This window comes from Paroedura picta, chromosome 6, assembly GCF_049243985.1.
Source record: "Paroedura picta isolate Pp20150507F chromosome 6, Ppicta_v3.0, whole genome shotgun sequence".
NCBI classification, from domain to species: Eukaryota; Metazoa; Chordata; class Lepidosauria; order Squamata; family Gekkonidae; genus Paroedura; species Paroedura picta.
In genome coordinates, this window is record NC_135374.1 from 33,419,104 (window position 1) to 33,434,574 (window position 15,471).

Genomic DNA, 15,471 nt, shown 5'->3' on the forward strand with positions numbered 1-15,471 from the left:
AAGATATTATGTGCTTGACTATCATTAAAAGCCCATGTGTCACAGCTGAAGAAGAAGAGTCCCAGTAGGGAGCCTACAGGTAAGATGCTTGGAAGGCTGCAGAGGACAAATCCATTAGTACAGTTCTGCTGACCAGAAGAAGCAGGAAGAGTAATCTCCGCCCCCTCCACACTGCAGCCATCCCTGTTAATTCCATAAGGTTTTCGTGATCCCAGGAATCAACTTTCCTGAAGTCGAAGGGGGCAGCTGGCGCAGAAGAGAGATCTGTGCTAGTGAGTGCTTTCTGCTGAGAGATGCCTGGATCAAGCCCAGTAAGAATCACAGGCACATTTTCTCAGGAGCAGGAAATGACTGTAACTTTCTGGTTACATTCCAGTTTCGTGATTGCCCTGTGCTGATTGCAGCTGGCAATGGAGGTGTTCTTCCCTGTGTGTGCTAAATGGTGTAGTGTTGTTACATGCGGCATACTTAAACACACAGGGGCCAATACTATGGAAGATGGTGTATCCTTTCTGAAAGCTACTTTTGCTGTGGAAAAAAAGCCCTGATGAAGACAGACACATTAATGAACAGATTCATGTATGACCCTACTTATGTTGACAGCTTCTTCCTTTGCAAACTATACATTTCTTGCTACATGCTGTTTTCCCCGGGAAGCCTTCAAGAACAGTGTCACTACCACAGATGGTATTTAAAAGACCTGGAGTTCATATTGCTGTTACTTGAGAACTCCCATGAACTTTTAACCTAGTCATGAACATCCACTACACCAAATGTAACAGCAGAGCTTATAATAGAGCAGTCTCCTTCCTTAGAGGAATGAAGTTACTGTTCAGAGAAGTTCATGCTTGTCTGGGCTGTTCAAACTGCAGGTAGGAGTGTGCTTAACTCAAATACGCCTCTATACAAAAAAAATCTTGTACCTAGAAAACTAACATATCAGTGAAGAGGCTCGGTTCCTCCTTTTCTATGTGCAGAGAGATGTTTATTTTTAATTAAAGGAAACCCCCACAGGATGTCTGAAGTAGTACAGCCCAGAAGTATATCTACATCCTCAAAGTAAATTAGGCCTGAAGTCTGGCTTGATAGTTCAAAATGCTGAAATTTTAGTGCCTTTGATGGCTTGGAGAATTTTGCTACCTCTGGATAAACATGACTATCTATCCCTCTGGTCCTGCTTAAGTTGTTTTAAGGGACGCATGTTCAATATTATAGGGCCCTAAGTAATTGCCTTTGGAACAGTTTTGCTCCCAGTCATTTTAGCTGATTGTAGACAGCTTAAGTTAGCTAAAGTCAGCACACACACACACACACACACTCACACACAACAGAAGTATATCAGCTAGTCAGGACGCTTTGACACTAGCCAAAATTGCAACGATCATGGAGAGCAATACACTGCTGGTAGGCTATATCTAGGTGAACCAAAATGTGAGAACTGAGAAACATAGGAAGAGGCTGTTAATAAAAATCTACATCAAAAAGTAGAGACTATTGTATGAGAAACAGGCAGGCCAACCCTGCTCAGTGATTTGTGTTATGACTATAGTGTGAGGAATGATGGATTTTACATGAAAGACTCACGTGTAGAGATTTTATAACCAAAAGATGATTTAGGCATGCGTAATTAACATGTTGATATAAAAGCTGATGCCATAATTATTTTGGGTGGACATCCTGTCTCTTGGGCTGGGGTCACCTCTTATAGCAATACGGTATCACTGCCTAAACAGAATATCCCTGTTGTGTTTTGATTGAAGGCCACAGCCCCACTTGGACTACTGCCAGGCCCAGAGCTCTTTGACTCTGCTTTTTGTCTTAGTTACTGCTTGACTGCCCTCTTCTGCCCAGTGGACAGAAGGAACAGCTACCACCATTCTGCATCCTCTGGCCGTCAGTGAGCACTGGCTCTCAAGTGGGTGAGTGCAACTGACTAGGGAGAGACAAGGAGGCAGGTTCACGGAAGCATCTTATATTTAATATTTTATTTATTGATTTTATTGTTAGATTTATATCCTGCCACTCTCCAAGGACTCGTGGCAGCTTGCAATAATAAAACTTCATCATAATTAATAAAAACCCAAATAAAGCCCCCAACAAACCCTCCAAGACTGATGGCTGAATACACTTTAACTCCTGAGCAGACTAACCAAGGAGTGGGGGGGGGGCAAAGATATTAACGCTCAGCTTGGGGAGAGGCCACATTGATCTTGGCTCTTGCCTCAACCCAAGACCTGATGGAAGAGCTCCATTTTACAGACCCTGCGGAACTGTGATAGCTCTGTCAGGGCCCTCAGCTCCCCTGGGAGCTCATTACACCAGGTGGAGGCCAGGACTGAGAAAGCCCTGACTCTGGTCGAGGCCAGGTGTATTCCTTAGGGCGAGGAACCTCGAACAGATCAGTACCCGCAGAGTGAAGACCTTTGCAGGGAGCATAAGGAGATAAGCAGTCCATCACATAGGTTGGGCCCAAGCCGCAAATGGCCTTAAAGGTCAATACCAAAACCTTGATCCTGATCCGGGCTGGAACTGACAATCAATGTATTCAGTCGGTGCTGAGGTAACATCTTACTCAAGGTGTGCCTTCCCTGCAGACCTGGAGCTGGCCCTGCAAAAGTGGAGTGGCACTTCTGCCTGTGAGTGGGCAGAAGAAAACATTAGACATTCTTACGCACTAACCTAGAATAAACAACCGTGTGCTGTCTAATACAGCTAGGTGGGGGTAGCATTCATAAGGTCCGTTTCTTCAGGCACGGCTTTGCCTATATTGGATGCATATGAACCATGAGACCAAATAAGGATCGCATACATTCCTTGGGTATTCTGGGGCCAGATGTCTCTGGAAGCAGTAGCCCTGCTAGGATAACTAGCTGAGGAATATTAAAGAGAAGGCACTAGGGGGAGACTTGATCCTACACTAATATAACTTATGCACACTCAAACACTTGTACTAAAGGAATGGTAAGGAAAGCATTGTAGGCCTAGTTAATCTGCTTTAACTGGTGAGAGTTCCTTAATAGAAGGCCCTGCTTTGCCTCTTCTGCCGTTGGGGTCCTTTTTCCTCCTTTATTTCTTCATTGATCTTGGAACTCCGTTGTCTTTCCCCTGGATTTCAAGTAAATGGCTGTCATAACACAAGCTGCCAACAGGGTCACTGCACCAGTAACGATGTAAGCTATTCCCAGAAAAAGGTTTCTTCCTCCACTCCATGTCACTGTTGAGAGGACAATGTGCTTTTTCCCATCAAAACTGGAAACTGGGAAATCTGGTAATATCATGTTAAGGTTCATTATCAACAGGAAGTGGCTTTATTCCATAAAATCATGGATCAGCATGTCTCCAATATACATTACAATGTAAAAAAAAAAGTTTTGTATCTCTATCAACACATATTATGCATATCAATTTTCTCCTAACACAGAAGAGCCAAACATACCTTGTAAAAACTGCTTGGGAAAGGGTAAGAAATAAATTTGTGTCATATGAGCATGACATCTATATTTTTAGTATTAAAATGCTTTGTCCTATTCTGTCATACTTATTTCCTGCCTGGAAGCTGCATCAGAACTTAACTTGTACATTTGATATCATTTTAATGTGCAAAATGGGTGTGTATGTGTGCATGAAATTGCAATGAAAGAACATCTGCAACTCAGTTAAGCTAAAACTGGTCATGGTGAAGTCATAACGAAAGGAATATGGTTAAATTAGGTGTTATCAAAGCACTAATCCAGCTGCAGCAGGTCCTTTCCTTACCCCAAAAGGCCTTTTGTGTTTGACGTCCTACTGCACTTCTTGCTCTTGGATCTCCATTCTGATTTGGTATTGGGCTCGGCGGGCACAGATGTTCTGCGAAGCATTCTTCCCCACTACCTTATGTCTTAACCAGCTCAATGATGGAAGCTTTACCTCTTTGTCATTTCCCCCCAGCCAAAAGCCAATCAAGAGGTCTCAGGCATTCGTCTATCAGGGAGACAATTCCTCAGTCCCCTTTACTGTGGGGTGCAGAAAAGGCACTTGCTCCTGCAGAGCTAGGCTGTGCCGTGTGCTCTAAATCAGTGGTCCCCAACCTTTTTATCACTGGGGACCAGTCAACGCTTGACAATTTTACTGAGGCCCGGTGAGGGGGGGGGAGTCTTTTGCCAAGGGACATCACCACCACCTGAGCCCCTGCTCTACTTGCTTTCCCACCGGCGCCCCTGACTTCCTGCCGCCCGCTGGGGGGCGCTGCCAGCAACAGCTGTGCAGTGCCACGCCGAGGGGGAGCCCCAGTCATGGTGGCCACTGGAGAGCACCAATGGTGGCAGAGTGGCAGGGCAGACCCCGGGGAAGCAGCCGAGGAGGAGGAGGAGGAGGAGCCACGGCCCGGTAACAACTGATCCACGGACCGGTCCCGGTCCATGGACTGGTCCCGGTCCCCAGACCGGGGGTTGAGGACCACTGCTCTAAGTAACCACTTGGGTAGCAAGAGGCTGCATTCCTACCCCCATGCAACATTAAGCAACCCTGCAGAGAAAGGATACTATAAGATATATGTAGACTGTAATTTCCTTTGGGGAGCCCATCGGCAAACTCATTGATACGGCTGAGGCGGCGGTAAAGGTTTTTGAATGTAGGGAAGGCTGCTACTCGCATCCAGATAACGAAGTCATCATTTGTATACCCATTGTTTCCTTCATCCTCTGCATCTAGCAAATAGGCTGGTTTGTGCCAGTATGGGGGTCTTGCTGTCCCTAGAAGAAGAAGACGAAGAAGAAGAAGAAGAAGAAGACGAAGAAGACGAAGACGACGACGACGAAGAAGACGACGACGAAGAAGACGACGAAGAAGAAGAAGAAGACGAAGAGTTGGTTCTTATATGCCACTTTTCTCTACCCGAAGGAAGCTCAAAGCGTCTTATAGTCGACTCCCCTTTCCTCTCCCCACATCAGACACCCTATGGGGTGGGTGAGGCTGAGAGAGCCCTGATATTACTGCTCGGTCAGAACAGCTTTATCAGTTCTGTGGCTTTATATGGAGGAGGAGCGGGGAATCAAACCCAGTTCACCAGATTAGAAGTCAACTAACCACTACACCAAGCTGTCTCTCGGAAGACAGATGGATGGAGGCATGAATCCTACATTCTTTCAGCTGAATCCTAAAGATGACCGCTCAGACAGCCCAAGGAGCAAAAAGGCAGGCACTGGGGATTTGCTTCCCAGTAAGCGAATAAAAGACCTTAATCCAAAATGGTTTACCTAGCTGAGTCTCAGCTTTGGGACCTGGTCCCATTGTGTCATCACAGAACAGACCATGGTGTAATGTCCTGCCCTGTTCTGAGGGACTAAGAGAATGGTTGGGGCAGGCGGAGGACGTCTCATCACCAGTATGCATGTTCTGGGCCAAGGAAACAGCAATAATCAGTGTGTGAACACAACAGCAAAGAGAAAATCGATGGCTAATTATACATTATAAAAGTCTCTCTGCATCATGAGTGGGGCTGCCTCAATGGTGACCGCCAACTTCAAGGCCACCGTTTTTTGTTGCTCGCACTCGGGGGCTTCCGCTTCAGTATGGAGGCAGCCGGAAACGGGGACTGGCTTGTATCATCACTACTTGGAGATGTGCTCAAGCCACATGGCCAAGAAGCTGACTTTCCCCCCAGCAAGGCTGCTGGCTGCATCTCACAAACCAACGCTAAAGGAAGTCAATAGGATCATTCTTACCAGCAAATGCAGAAGATAAATTGTGTGATGTTGGATTACGGAATTTCACGTTTTTATCAGTCCACCATGTGTTTCCTTGTCTCAATACCGGGACTCGCAGAGCAGTTGTAGAATCAGGATAGTAAAAAAGATCTATTGTATCTGGGTAAAGTTCAGAGACAACATCTTGTGCCAAGCAATAAACATATGAGATGTGACCATTTCACAGAGCCCCAAGTATGCATGAACATGTGCCACGCATGCACCATGCTTCAAAAGCAGGCAGAGGGTGAAAACAGGAAGAAGGCATTAACTTCTCTCTTATATGTTAAGATCCTCTCCCTCTCACAAGAAGGAAAATCACATTTATAGAGCAAGAACATCCCCTTCAAGACTGAGGTCCGTTTCAGTGACTATCTAACACAGGCGTATAAAAAAAAATTCACAGGATATGCAGAATAAAGTCTGCACTGGGTGCCAGGGGCACCTTTACGATCAACAAAGTTTTATTCACAGCACAAGCTGTTGTATGCATGCACACTTTCATGTTGGTACATGCACAGAAAAGCTCATACTGTGTTGGTCTTCAAGATGCTCCTGGACTCCCACTTCGTTCTGCTGCATCCGACCAATACACTGAATCTGCAGTATATGCAACTAACTTGGTGGCTAAAAATGGGATTGTAATTTATATCATTTGGAATATGTGTCTGGGAGGTCGCTTTTCTTGAGGCTAATAGCTGCTTTTAATGAACATCAAGACTGATCTCAGATCCTAGCCTGTCTCTTTCTAGATAACATGACAGATGCATTTCCTCCCCCCCCCCCCCCATCCCCTCTTGTATGCTGGTTTCTTCTACGGTTTGCAAAATCACCTCCAATGCATGGTCCACTCTTGCTTATCTCAGGCACGGTGCTCCAAACATTCCTTTTTCTTTCCAGGATTTTACTGTAATCCTCATTTAAGTTTTTGTATTATCTCCTTTCTATCACATTTTTGATGCCCTCTTTCCCCCACAGAGCTCAAATTGGCATATATAGTCCTCCTTGTTCCCCATTTTATCTTCAACAATAACCCCACTGCAGAGGCTAACCTGAGACAGAGAGAGGTTCACCCAAGATCACCCACAGAGTTTTGTTACTGTGTACAGTTATGAACTGAGGTTTCTCTTTTCCTTGCACAGCATCCTAACTGCTCCACTACATCAGCTCTCTTATTTAGATTTGGAGCCTTACGAGTACAGTCTGTGTTTTGGTGCTGGTGTTGCGTATCTTTGTGGGGTTTGGGGGGGGTGGGGAGGGGCTGAGGGTTTTGTGCTTTTCTGCTATGGCAGGCAATCAATGCAGGACATAAATATTTCATGTGATATTTCACAGGCCCATTTTGATTATGGCATTTCTAGCAGAATCACCAACCCTTAGCATGATCTGAAATATACTTGACTAGGTCAAGCTTGACTAGGTCTCGTTTCTAACTTTCACAATTGGCTTAGATCAGCAGTGCTTCAATAGACTATGAGTGTCCATGGAGATATTCTGTTTGTGAAGCTTAGTGCAATTCTAAGAGATTCTGGCATTGATTTAAGCATAGTCAAGTAAAAATGTTTTACAAAATGCAGATGGCACTCACCGTTGAAGATGCTGTTTGCAATGGCACCACATGGAGCCATTGGTGTCCCATTTCCGTAAACTGCAAACGGTGCACAGTTGCTGTTTTGAATCTGAATGCAAGAGAGGCATGAGAGAAGCAACATCTCTTTACTAAATCCTAACCCTAAATGTAAAGCTAGCTATGGCAGGGAAGGCATGGGAATTATACGTTCCTAGGATTCTGTTCAAAATCTTGTTAGTAAATCATAGAAATATAGAAAATACAGATAAAATTTTCAGTCATGTCTTTTGATTGGAAGGATTAGGGAGCCTGAATTGGCTCACACAATTTCCATTCCCACATGGCAGCAAAAATTGAGCATTGAACAGGAGGTTGGACTAGATGGCCTGTGTGGCCCCTTCCAACTCTATGATTCTATAACTGATAGCTCTATTTCTGAATTACACAGCACCCCATTTAATTGGCATAGTTCATCTCTTAATTCCACCTATTCCACTTTCTCAAGGTCACTCAACTGCCTGCCACAGACAAACAATTATTTCAGTGCCACGTTCTTTGTACAGTATAAAAACCAACATCTAAATCATAATGACTTTACATTTGGGGTAAAAGCCATACTGTAAAAGGATGTCATTTAGGCCAAAGGAAAAGAAATGCTTTCTGAAAAGGCTAGGCAGCCTCTCTCATCACTGTCTTCACCCCCTCTTTCCCATTTTTATCACTCTCCCAGGAATTTAGAGAAGCATCCATGGTTCTCTATTCCTCTATCTCCCCAAGAAGCCTGTGATGGAGGCCAGGCTGGGAATGAGAGATTGGCCAGGTCTGTCCCCCATTATCCTTCATGATGGAATTGGGATTGGATTCAGGTCTTCCCAGTCCCAATCCACCACCCTAACTATAACCACAGCATCTCATTCACCGGCAAAAAACACTGTATCTACAATATGCGTTGTTCACAGCATCATAAGATGTAAAAGACCAATTGGAGGCCTTTAAACTAGCTGGCTCTGAGTCTAACAGTGCCTTAAAGACAAACAATATTTTCAAGGTGTAAGCTTCTTAGAGTTAAAAAACCCCTCTCAAAAACTTATACCCTAAACAGCTGGTTGGTCTCTATAGTACCACTACACCCAAATGCAGACCTCTAAAAATATCTTAAATCAGCCAGACTCCTTTCTTATCAGTAACATGCCTAAACTTGAAACCTTTACAAATAAGGCAGTAACATGCCTAAACTTGAAACCTTTACAAACCTTTACACCCAAGAAAGCTTCAACATGACAAAAATATCAGTGGTATAAAAAGAACTTCAAACATCCTTACATTTACATTCCGGCCCAATAACTGTTCATCACTTCTAGACTGAGCATATCGACGGTGGTTCTGATAAAAGTTGTGCAATCCATAGTACATAAAGATATCACCCTAAAAACAAAACATAAGGAACGACATGCAGAAACAAAGAGGGACTGCCAGCCTGGGACCTGGCAAACCACTATCAACACCCAAGAAAGCGAGGCCATAATTGGAATGCACTGGACAGGAATGGCTTCTGAAGCCCTGAATTTCTTAAAGAGATCAGACTTGGCTCAGTAATTAGGGCCACAGGCAGAGTCTTTAGTGGCTTTCCCAGAGCCATACGCAGTCAGGGCCCAGTGTACCTGAGGGGCTGCCTATGCCCCTCAAAGAGCCTTGTGCTCTGTCACCACCAACTGGCTACTGATCCCTGGCCCAAAAGAAGCCTACTTGACCTTGACCAGAGCCAGAGCCTTCTCTGTCCTGACCCCCACCTGGTGGAATGGGCTTTGAGAGGAGATCAGGACCCTGATGGAACTAAAGCAGTTCTGCAGGGCCTGTAAAAGCAGTTCTGCAGGGCCTCTGCCAGGCATTAGGCTGAGGTCAGCCAGAATCAACATCTACTGGGCCCCTGAACCTCCCTCCCTGGAATCCATGTACCTGAATCTATTCCATGGACCTGTTTGATTACTATTCTGTTAACCTGATATCTTCTGTTGCTATTTTTACTGTTACCATTGTTATATTCTAGTTTATTGGCAAAACTGAGTTCAGTGTATAATTCTTTGCATTCCATGTAAACAGCCTTGAGCCTCAGGCAAGGGCTGTATATAAATGTAACAAAATAAAGACTGAAGTAGATGTCCCTCGTGGTCAGTCTAAGACTTTAATACGCTCATATAGGACTCAGTCCCAGAAGTTAACTCCACCCACAGCCTTAGTCAGAAGTTAACTCCACTCCACCTTTGGCTTAGCTGGGGGTTCATAATTTCGTCCCCCTTTATTGACTTTACTAAGAAATGTATACTTTTAAAAATATTTAAGCTTTGGTGACCATATGGCCTGGATTTTCCTGTACATCCATTCCTGTACATCTTATTAGCTTCAGCATCATTACCTACTGGCATACTTTCCAGAAGTGTGAAGTTGGTAAAGCAGAAGCATTCTTTATCCCAGTTGGAAGAGTTTTCACGTAGTTTTGAACAATCTGAGCAACTCTCCGAATAGTTAATCTGCCAGAAAGTAAAAGAAACCAGCAAAGGGTATTTTGATTTAGCTTGATCACCATCATCTCAGTGAAAATTATTATAACAGTTAAGCTCATTTTCCCTTCCTTCCAGTAAACTAATAATTTATCTCTCACCCCCCACTTTTATTCTTATAACAATCTGTGAAGTGGGTAAGGTGCCAACCTCTGCAATCCCACCCCTTCCCAAACCTAACTCTCCCCATGCTCCACCCTATAATCTCCAGAAACGTCCCAACCCAGAGAGCAGGAAACCCCAAAGGATTCTTAAACAAACCTGCATTTCCGTCAGACTTGTTACAGCCAGGAGAAGAGCAATTCCCACAGCAAGGCAGAAGCAGCCAATTCCAAAGAAGGCGGAGAGGACTGGTGCTGGGTTGAGCCTGGGCTTCCAGGCAGGGAGTTTCTGCTGTTTAAATGCACTGTTATCAGGGCACCTCGAGGGCCGTTCTGGTGCAGCGGAGCCTTTTTTATCCATGTTGGTGTTGCTAGAGGACAATGTCTCTTTGGGAGAGCTTTCCTTGATAAAGCCAGCATATATATTGCATTTTTAAACCTTTGTACTCCCTGGAATTATTTATTAACTTATTCATCCTATATCTCAGTATACCAATCTTCATTTTTCACCCGCTTGTGCTGCCTACCTGGGCTGATGTACTTTAATCAGAACAGCAGGAAGTATATAATGCCACTGACAGGTTTCTTCACAAAATTACATCCCACTCCCTTTTCTATCTAATTTCGAAGAGAGTTGGGCAAGTTTTAAGCCAGGCTTTCTCAACCAGGGGGTTCTCGATCTCCCTGGGTTTCATGAATGGGTGGGAATTAATAAAATTTTGTATATATTTTATAGGGCAAAAGAAGAAGAAGAAGTATATATTTTATAGGGCAAAAGAAGAAGGGGCAAAAGAAGAAGGGGACGACAGAGAATGAGGTGGCTGGATGGAGTCACTGAAGCAGTCGGTGCAAACTTAAATGGACTCCGGGGAATGGTAGAGGACAGGAAGGCCTGGAGGATCATTGTCCATGGGGTCACGATGGGTCGGACACAACTTCGCACATAACAATAACAAAATATATTTTTACATTTTTAAAACATTTATCAGGTGATATGACCATATATCGTCATGTCAACCCACCCACCCTTCCCCAAATGGCCAATGCTGAGCCTAGAGGGGGTGGGAAGGGGAGGGCCCAGGGGTGGGTATGTAAACAGCTATGCTTCCCACCCATATTATGCATGATCATGCCACTTCTGGGGTTTCTTGAAGCCCAAAGAATGTTTCAGGAGTTTCTCAATGGTAAAAAAAACCTGAGAAATGCTGTTTTAAACTATGGGCCCTCTGCATCTTGTCAGCAGCCTGAAGAACCTGTACATTTTGTGACACGTTATTGTTGTTCCCCTTTTTGTTGTCTGACGAAACTCAAGCAGAATCACACTCCATTGCTTTGCAGTAGTTTCTGCATTCCAAGGATGCCTTGGAGCTGACAAGAGTCCATTGCTACCTTGGCAGGTTTTGCTGGCTAAAGTAAAAATAAGGCAATCAGATAATGGAGTGAAATTCTATTTGCTCTAGATTTCTGGGCAGTTAATCACATGCCCAGTTTTGTCTATACTGAGTGGGTTTAAGAATCATGACGGATGCCACAGGACTTCTGCCAGATCAAGGCCAGTCCCGTAATGCCTGAAATGTCATTGTGGCATAAATTAGTTCATGAGGATTGAATGAAGATCTGCAACATAGACTGGAGGTTCTCTAAGTGGAAAGCAAGAGCAGCAGCAGTCTCTGCAGGTGAACAAATGTTGGAGGTGCTCTAGTCTAAAAAGTGCTTTGGTGGTCTTTAAGTATTGCAGCATGCACATTATACCCGCTCTGCAGCCGTTCTGTTAGCTGCCCGTCCATCATCACGTTCAAAATCTGGGCTATAACGTACAGTGACCTTTATGGCCTTCTCACATCCATAGGACTGCCTATTCTCCTATGCTTCATTCATCTGACCAGGGGCTTCTGCAAGTGGGTGAGGTCAACAATTCCTCACGCATAGGCGTTCTGGCGGAGCCCCCACCTTATGGAGCAGCCAGCCTCAGAGAGGCCCTGTGTTGGGCTGCTGCCTCTGGCAGGATGGTGACAGCTACAGCAGCTGGATGGAATTCCTAGTTGAGCTGGGCATGGCAAGAGCATGGTCACAGGAATCAAGTCAAAACTGAGAAGTTTCAAGCAAGCAGGTAGGGCAAATCCACACCCTGAGTCTGAATGTCCAATCCAGGGTCGAGTTTCAGAGAGTCTTGCAATGCAGGAGACTGTCAAGAATCAGGTATGGTGGGTGGTACCATCATGGTTGGATGCATGGTTGCTTCCACACCAGCTTAGACTCCAAGTTGCACTTAAATAGGCATTTCCTACTGACTCAGCAAAACTCATTTATCTGTGTAGCACGTGCTATAGGCCCCATGTTTTATTAGTAGCATAATTATTTTCCCAGAAAGATCTTAGCTGTCTGACCATATTCCATCTTTCTCCCTCCTACCTATTCTTCTCTCCTTCCCAATACATGTGCTGCTGCTGATAGCAAGTCTTTCCTGTCAGAAACCACACAAGAGCTTTGATTTTGTCTTCAAGATCTACATCTCGTGCTTCTGAGAGCCAGTTTGGTGTAGTGGTTAGGAGTGCGGACTTCTAATCTGGTATGCCGGATTCGATTCTGCACTACCCCACATGCAACCAGCTGGGTGACCTTGGGCTCGCCACGGCACTGATAAAACTGTTCTGACTGAGCAGCGATATCAGGGCTCTCTCAGCCTCACCCACCCCACAGGGTGTCTGTTGTGGGGAGAGGAATGGGAAGGCGACTGTAAGCCGCTTTGAGCCTCCTTTGGGTAGGGAAAAGCGGCATATAAGAACCAACTCTTCTTCTTCTTTTTGTGATTAGATTTAATACTGAGGTGACATGGGGTTGGATCCCAAAGAATTGTGGTGAATGGTTTTACCCTAATCTCCACCCCTCCTCTGACTCCCCTCAGAAATTTTACATTGAGGTCCGCCTGCCCCCCAGAAGTAACATTTCAGAAAGTATCTTGGGTATGATAAAGTTATGAAGTGCAGATAAAAAAAACCTTTCATCCACGGAGATTACTGGTGGTTCTAAGCCATGGGATAATTCAGGTTGCATCATATTCACAACTTATTCACAAACATTCAGAGTGGCAGACTTTCCCCACTGTTATTGAATGCTTCTTGATACAACTGTATTTTAGGAAAGAAAAGAATCTCCAACTCTGAAAACTGCACATTAGGTATTATTTGCCAGACTGAATGAGAATAACTGCATGCACTTTTAACACTTCCAAGAGAGGAGAAAGGTCCAGATCCAAGGGTGGGTGTAATATCTCATACAAATTAAGCTCTCCTCCCCTACCTCAGTCTCTTGCATCTTTTGAATGAGAGAAAGTTCTAAAGTGACGTTTAGTGTTGTTTAAAGTAGCGATCCCCAACCTGTGGGCTGCGGACCACATGTGGTCCTTCGACTAATTGGAGGTGGGCCCCGAAGGACGCCTTCTCCCCCCCCCCCCAGCCCTTTACAACACACTTCATTGTTGTGGCGTGTCTGTATCTTATTTTGAAGGGATGTTTAAACATTACCATAGCGATCAGAGAGCGCTAGGGCAGTGGTTGAGAGTAGAGGAGTAAACTACCCCCCCCACCGGGCCTCAGTAAAAGGCGTTGAGTGATCCCCGGTGAGTGGTACCCGGCGTTGAGTGGTCCCTGGTGATAAAAAGGTTGGGGACCACTGAAGGACTGAAATCAGAAGGAAAAATCAGTTCTCCCTGCACACAAAGAAGCATTCTGGACACAGGTCTCTTTGATCTGAACTAAAAGGCAAAGGTATCCCCTGTGCAAGCACCAGGTCATGTCTGACCCTTGGGGTGACACCCTCCAGCGTTTTCATGGCAGACTCAATATGGGGTGGTTTGCCAGTGTCTTCCCAAGTCATTACCATTTACCCCCCAGCAAGCTGGGTACTCATTTTACCGACCTCGGAAGGATGGAAGGCTGAGTCAACCCTGAGCCGGCTGCTGGGATTGAACTCCCAGCCTCAAGAGCAGAGCTTTCAGACTGCATGTCTGCTGCCTTACCACTCTGCGCCACAAGAGACCATATCTGAACTACCACGCAGTTATTTATGGAGGAACAATGAACTCTGTAATGCAGAAGTCAGTTAAAGGAGCAATTCAAGACAACTGGTGCTGTTTAACACCAGTTTACTTAAATCTCTTCATGGTGTGAAAAAAATGTCAGGGATTAACTGAAAACCAGTTTATGGCTGATAAATACAATGATCATTTCACAGAAGAATGTTAATTAGCACCATATATTTAAACAGATTAGAAGCTAGCAGCCTTTGGTGAATCAGTGCAAGTAAATTTTAAAGTAAAAACCATTTTAATTTTTGGGAATCCTTTCCAGAATCACAGTCCTGATGTTTCATTCTTTTCTCTTTTTTTTTGGTGTGTGGGGGTCTTCTGTCCAGGTGAACTGTGGAGGGGGGGGGTCACTCTTTGGCTACTCTTCTGCACTAACATCCCATGGCTTTGTAAGAGACAATCCAAACTGACATCAATTTTTTTTCAGTGTGGAAAAGAGTCCGGCAAGTTTTAAAAACCTACTCCTGTACTGGGAGAGAAGGTGGCATGGTATAGCTCACCTCTGCTTCTCATTTGCCTTGAAAGCCCCTTGTTGAAGTCAGTGAGGGCACTTTGGTGGAAGAAATACAAAACAAAAATTGTGTGCTTATGTACCAGATAACTCTCTGGAGTTAGATCCTGAAGACTTATGAGTAAACTCAAGGACTCCATGAAAGAAAGAATAAGTTGCAGTAAGTGAAACAGCACAGAAAAGGCTCTACCAAGTCCATGTAGTCTGATATAATTTTCTCCAGAATCTGCCCAGGATAATGTTTGCAAAAAGGCTGGAAAGTGTCAGCCAATTATGGCCCTTATCATGCCAACAGGAAGACTGCAGGACAGTCTTGACCCTAAAAGGCCTCACTTGCTCGCTTTTCTCCTGTTTTGGATTTTTTTTCTAACCCCTAAAGATGTGCCCAGTAAAATGGCTTTGAAGAGAATTAAATGAACTCTGGTGTTGTGCCTGAGATTGCCTGATGAATAGAGAGTGATTCAGTCAGCTCACTAACCATTACTCTTAAGGTTGGGGAACTTACTTCTTAAAAAACCACACACACACACACACTACAAACTCAGAAAAATAAAAGATAGCTAGCAAAACCACCTGAGCTCACCACACACTGATGGTTCCTTCAAATCTTTCAGAAAGTCCCTGATAGAGCACAGTTTAGGATGACTGATATGAGTGGGTGGGGGGGGGGTACAAATCAAGTTGTATCTTTAAAATGACAAGGGTTATCAAAAACAACAGAGCCTAGCGTCTCCGGAAAATAATAATGATAATGACATTGATAATGATAAATAAATATTTATTTGTAGCTCTTGAAGAATTACATGATGTGGGCCTTATTGCCATTTTATGATGTGCCAAAATATGGGCCAGACCGCTGGTCTGCTCCTGGACTCAGTCTCAGGCTGTGCTGCTGCCTCTCTCTCTCTGCACTCTACT

At 44.5% G+C, this 15,471-nt stretch overlaps 1 protein-coding gene across 1 annotated transcript; it reads right to left on the bottom strand.

Moving 5' to 3' along the window:
* Positions 1-1,970: 1,970 nt before the first annotated feature.
* On the bottom strand, positions 1,971-13,404 carry LOC143839694 (cell cycle control protein 50C-like). Its single transcript, XM_077342053.1, has 7 exons — positions 10,116-13,404; positions 9,714-9,824; positions 8,620-8,721; positions 7,315-7,405; positions 5,706-5,846; positions 4,524-4,733; positions 1,971-3,265 (listed from the first exon to the last, which is right to left on the bottom strand). The coding sequence occupies exons 1-7, from the start codon at positions 10,314-10,316 to the stop codon at positions 3,075-3,077; spliced, it is 1,047 nt and encodes a 348-aa protein (XP_077198168.1). The 5' UTR covers positions 10,317-13,404; the 3' UTR covers positions 1,971-3,074.
* Between the last annotated feature and the right edge of the window lie 2,067 nt (positions 13,405-15,471).

Excerpts from the sequence above, each read along its gene's own strand:
- LOC143839694 (XM_077342053.1), bottom strand. The coding sequence starts at position 10,316 with ATGGATAAAAAAGGCTCCGCTGCACCAGAACGGCCCTCGAGGTGCCCT. Across the intron at positions 9,825-10,115 it reads CAAGTCTGACGGAAATGCAG|ATTAACTATTCGGAGAGTTG; the intron begins GTTTGTTTAAGA and ends ACTTTCTGGCAG. Across the intron at positions 7,406-8,619 it reads TATTGGGCCGGAATGTAAAT|ATTCAAAACAGCAACTGTGC; the intron begins GTAAGGATGTTT and ends TCTTGCATTCAG.